The sequence below is a fragment of the Mandrillus leucophaeus genome, unplaced genomic scaffold (genome assembly GCF_000951045.1).
Source record: "Mandrillus leucophaeus isolate KB7577 unplaced genomic scaffold, Mleu.le_1.0 Scaffold2, whole genome shotgun sequence".
NCBI classification, from domain to species: Eukaryota; Metazoa; Chordata; class Mammalia; order Primates; family Cercopithecidae; genus Mandrillus; species Mandrillus leucophaeus.
In genome coordinates this window covers 5,403,848-5,409,370 of record NW_012102031.1, presented here as the reverse complement: position 1 = coordinate 5,409,370, position 5,523 = coordinate 5,403,848, and the positions used below count along the sequence as shown (strand labels likewise).

At 53.1% G+C, this 5,523-nt stretch overlaps 1 protein-coding gene across 1 annotated transcript in view; it reads left to right on the top strand.

Annotated features, from left to right (window-relative positions):
* GALR3 (galanin receptor 3) overlaps positions 1-5,523 on the top strand; it is a 13,325-nt gene that overhangs the window by 5,883 nt on the left and 1,919 nt on the right. Inside the window, exons 2-3 of the mRNA XM_011979133.1 lie at positions 3,507-3,604; positions 4,238-4,320. Coding sequence (XP_011834523.1) covers positions 3,507-3,604; positions 4,238-4,320 — 181 coding nt within the window. The remainder of the gene's footprint in view (positions 1-3,506; positions 3,605-4,237; positions 4,321-5,523) is intronic.

Sequence of the window (5,523 nt, the reverse complement as noted above, 5' to 3'; positions counted from 1 at the left end):
TGCCATTCTGAAAGGGCACAGAGGAAGCAGCCCCTGCCCTCCTGGGCAATCCCAGCAGGACCTCCAGAGGTGACTTTTTAATTTTTATTTATATATTTATTTATTTATTTACTTTTTGAGATGGAGTCTTGCTCTGTCACTCAGGCTGGAGTGCAGTGGTGCAATCTCGGCTCACTGCAACTTCCGCCTCCCAGGTTCAAGCAATTCTCCTGCCTCAGCCTCCTGAGTAGCTGGGATTATAGGCGCATGCCGCCATGCCCAGCTAATTTTTTTGTATTTTTTTAGTAGAGATGTGGGTTTCACCATGTTGGCTAGACTGATCTCGAACTCCTGACTTCAGGCAATCCATCCTTGGCCTCCCAAAGTGCTGGGATTACAGGCGTAAGCCACCGCGCCCAGCCCAGAGGTGACATTTGACATGTATTTTCTTGGAGAAAGGTGGGGGAGGGGCATGCCAGGTGGAGCAACAGCCTGTGCAAGGCAGGGGACATGCAGGGCAGTAACTGGCTCCTGAAGCTGAAGCAGGGGGAGGTTGGGGCAGGGGACGCCTGGAGGGCAGGAGCTTCATCCTACGGGCAGACGGTGAAGCCACTGAAGGTTTTCAGGAGAGGAGGGGCCCTATCAGATGTGCAGTTCAGAAAGCCCCCAGGGCTGCTGTGTACAAGCTGAGAAGGAGGCTTAGACTTGGCAGAGGACTCAGATCAGGTAGGTTCCCCTGGGTCCTTCTTGGAAGTGAGGAGACCGGTAAAGAGGCTGCTCTGTGAGCTCTGTTGAGGAAAGCCAACGAGGCCTGGCCTAGGACTGGGAAGATATTTTTGCCGTGGACTTGGCAGGAAGAGGGATAGCCTGCTGCTGGGCTTGGGCTTGGTTCCCGAGGCTCCAGGGTTTGCTTCAGAGGGCTAATGAAACACTTGGAAGAGCAGATGGTCGTAATAATAATAATTCGGGAGAGAACTGTGTGTCCAGTAGAGCCCAAGGCAGGCAAGGGGGTCGGAGTGGAGACTGAGTGACTCCTGGCCACTGCTCCCCAGGGCCTGAGAGAACCCTCCTGATCTGAGCCCTCTGCCAAGTGTAGGGCTGAGCCTGGGGCAGACCTGGGGACCTGGAAAGCCACTTTTCTTAGTTGGAAGGAAGTTTGGATTCTCTAACCTTCTTACCTTCCTGTTTGTGCAAACCTCTTAAGAAGAGGCCTGGCTGGATCACGAGGTCAGGAGATCGAGACCATCCTGGCTAACACAGTGAAAAGCCATCTCTACTAAAAATACAAAAAGTTAGCCAGGTGTGGTGGCGGGCACCTGTAGTCCCAGCTACTCAGGAGGCTGAGACAGGAGAATGGCATGAACGTGGGAGACAGAGCTTCCAGTGAGCCGAGATCGCGCCACTGCACTCCAGCCTGGGGGGTAGAGCGAGACTCCGTCTCAAAAAAAAAAAAAAAAAATTTAGTCTTTAGGGGGTCTGGCGCAGTGGCTCACTCCTATAATCCCAGCACATTGGGAGGCCAAGACAGGTGGATCACGAGGTCAGGAGTTCAAGACCAGCCTGGCCAAGATGCTGAATCCCTGTCTCTACTAAAAATACAAAAAAAAATTAGCCAGGCATGGTGGCACACACATGTAATCCCAGCTACTCGGGAGGCTGAGGCAGGAGAATCGCTTGAACCCAGAGGTTGCAGTGAGCCAAGACTGTGCCACTGCACTCCAGCCTGGGCGACAGAGCAAGACTCTGTCTCAAAAAAAAAAAAAAAAAAAAAAGATTTACTCTTTAGGGAGCTCTTTCTGGCTGCCCAGGCAGGCTTTCATGGGGAGGAAGTACAGAGTGTGCAGACTGGAGCAGAGAGACCAGTCAGGAGGCTGGTGCGAAAATCCAGAGAAAGACATAGAGGCACTGGAAGTGGTGGGGAGACATGGACAGACGGGTCAGCCACTTCGGAGGTACAATTGCTAGGACTTGGTGACTGTTGGAGGGTAAGGAGGAGAGAGGTGTCCCAGATGACACCCCGGATTTCTGGCTTGGGCTATTTGGGGGTGGCAGCGGGGACAACTTAGGGGGGCAGTTTTGGGGGTCATGGTGGGGGTGCCCACAGAGTAGTGGTGTACTCTGAGTATGTGCCACCTTTCAGGCCTGTGTCTGGAACTTATGCCTCATCAGCTTTAGAGATTGAAGATGGAGAAACTGAGGCTCGAAGATTAAGTAGCTTGTCCAAGATCACAGAGCTAGCCAGAAACAGAACTGGGATTTAACTCAGGTTTGTCTAATTTTGGTTCCATGATGTTTTTTTTTTTTTTTTTTTTTGAGACGGAGTCTCGCTCTGTCGCCCAGGCTGGAGTGCAGTGGCGCGATCTCGGCTCACTGCAAGCTCCGCCTCCTGGGTTTATGCCATTCTCCTGCCTCTGCCTCCCAAGTAGCTGGGACCACAGGTGCCCGCCAACACGCCCGGCTAATTTTTTGTATTTTTAGTAGAGACAGGGTTTCACCGTGTTAGCCAGGATGGTCTCGAGCTCCTGACCTTGTGATCCGCCCGCCTCAGCCTCCCAAAGTGCTGGGATTACAGGCGTGAGCCACCGCGTCCGGCTGGTTCCATGATGTTTAATGGAAGCCATGGGAGACGAGGCAGGAAGGAATTGGTTGAGAGGGAGGGAGGAATTTGAAACGTGCAAAGAAGGTGACCTCCTCATCCCCCTCACCCCAACCTAGCAGCCACAGTGGCAAGGCTGCAACTCAGTCCTGCAGAGAGCAGGCAAGTTAACCAATCTCCTCTGCCTGGGGCTGGCAGGAACAGCGTCATCTGTCAACTTCGAGGTGTGCATCTGGGGAAATAAACACCAATTAATGGCCCTGAGGTTTCCTATTCATGAACACCAGTTCTTCAGCCCTGACGTAGGCTCATTTGTGAGCCACTGGCTGAATACAAGATGGCATGAGGCCAGAGGGAGAGGCTGAGCAGGGGGTAAAATTGCTTCCAGCTCAAGAATATCAGACTGTGATTTATTGAGGCATCTGTTTGGTGCCAAGTTAAGTGGCCCAGGCTCTGTGTAGGGGGTGAGGTTGAAGCAGAAAGGGTGGTGAGGGGCAGGGTGCCAGGATTAGGCTGGAATATCCGGGGGTGCTCTGAGGCTCCCCAAATTTCCCTGGCCCTGTTTGGCTGTGGTGCAGGGGAGGGCACTGGCCTGGGCATCTGATGAGCCTCAAGAGCAACTCTGAGAGGCGGCTGATGCAGGGGCTAAGACAGAGACTCTGGAGCCACGCTGTTGGCTTTGAATTCAGACTACTGCGCTTGGCAGCCCTGACCTCTCCATGCCTCAGTGATTTGCTCAGCTGAGCTCTGTCTGAGCCAGGTGTCATTCCAGGCACTGCGGATCCTCCCAGAGGGAAACTTCCCCAGTTGCTCGCTCTCTGCCACCAGCTTCATGAAATGTCTCACTGGTTTTCTCAGGCAGATCCTTGTCTCTTTTGATGCCCTCACAACCCAGTGGAGGAGGCGTGACTCAACTGCCTCTGTCCCTCAGGGTACACTTCGCTGCCAAGTGCATCTGTGGATACGGGCCATCCTCCTGGGCTTCCAAAGCCAGCTGCTGCCCTCTGGGCACAGGGACAAGGAAACACTGTGGGTCTGGAGCCCTGGTCTGGGGCATCGGGCAGGGCTCTTGCACTTCTCTGAGCCTGTTTCCCCATGTGGAAAGTGTGCTGATCGAATCTTCCTGTGGGCACTGAGGGTTCAGTGTTCACTTGAGAGCCAGCATGGGGGTTCGGCTGTCATTTCCCTTCGGCCCCACAGTTGGAGGGAAGCAGGGACTTTGTCGTGATTACCCTAGGTTTCATTCTAGCTTCCTGCCTCAACGTGGGCTCAGCATCTGAAGTAGTCTGGGGAGCAGGTGGCCCTGGTGGGGGTAGGAGCTTTTTCCCAGACTGAAGGCACACCCAGAGCCAGAAACCTTGGTGCCTGCTCTGGGCTAAGGATGCATCTGGCCCCAGGGTGCAGGTAACTGCCCACTTTACCTGGTTTCTGCATGCCACGGCCAATCTTCAGACCTCGAGACTTCCCAGCCTGTCCCACCTCCCTCTCTGGCCAGGTTCGAACCCTCCCGGATCCAGTACTTTTTCCAGGCCATCTCCTGGTTATCCTCCTTTCCTGAGGCCTGGCTCATGCTGCTCCCCCTACCCACTCACCAAGACCTCAAGGACCACTCCACACCCAGCTCAACCCCATCCCCCTTTATAGTCCCTTCTCTTTCCTCAGGTGACCAGGTGCATATCTTGGTGCTCAAGACGTTCCCTGTCCCTGGGAATGCCCTGCTGGTCAGAGACCAAGGCATTCACTCGGTAAGGCCCATCGGTTTCTACCAACTGTGTCCCAGGAGCACTGGGGACATTAGACTTTGGAAACCTGGCAAAGAGGATGCTAGACCTGGGCTGGGCCCCACTTACCAGCTGTGTGGCCTCAAGCAAGTTACTTTCTTTCTCTCAGCCTCAATTTCCTGCATCTCTAAGATAGGAAAGGAGAGCAATAAATAACACGGGCTACCTAACACTTTCTTCCAAACACTAAATCAAAGGGCTTGAATAAAGTCCCTGCTAGCACATAGTAGGAGCTCAAGAGATGTTGCCCTCTGTTTTAGGAAACTAGTTGGGAGAAGGTTCTAAATTTCGGGAATGGTAGAAACAGCATGAACTTTGGGGGTAGATCCAGGTTCCAGCTCCAGCTGCTTGGCTGGGTGACCCTGTTTCCTCACCTACAAAAGGCAGCAACAAAGTCACTTTTTTTTTTTTTTTTTTTTGAGATAGAGTCTGGCTCTGTCACCCAGGCTGGAGTACAGTGGCCTGATCTCAGTTCACTGCAACCTCCGCCTCCCAGGTTTAAGCGATTTTCCTGTCTCAGCTTCCCAAGTAGCTGGGATTACATGCACCTGCCATCATAGCCAGCTAATTTTTGTATTTTTAGTAGAGACAGGGTTTCACCATATTGGCCAGGCTGGTGTCAAACTCCTGGACTCAAGTGATCCACCTGCCTCGGCCTCCCAAAGTGCTGGGATTACAGGTGTGAGCTACTGCGCCTGGCTGAGGCCACATATCTTACAGGATGGTTGTGACGATCTGTATTTCTCTCCAAGCGCTTCCCACTGTTTGCCAAGTGGGCAAGGGCAGGGAGTTTGTCCTTTCGTTCCCTGCTGTCCTCCCACCTAGAACACTGCTTAGCACATAGCAAGCACTATGTCAGTAAGTCAGTACTTCTTTCCTTGTATTTATTTATTTATTTTGAGATGGAGTCTCACTCTTTTGCCCAGGCTGGAGTGAAGTGGCTCTATCTCGGCTCACTGCAACCTCCGCCTCCTGGATTCAAGCAATTCTCTGGCCTCAGCCTCCCGAGTAGCTGGGATTACAGGCACACACCACCACGTCTGGCTAATTTTTGGTAGAGATGGGGTTTCGCCATGTTGGCCAGGCTGGTCTCGAACTCCTGACCTCAGGTGATTCACCCGCATTGGCCGCCCAAAGTGTTAGGATTACAGGCATGAGCCACCACGC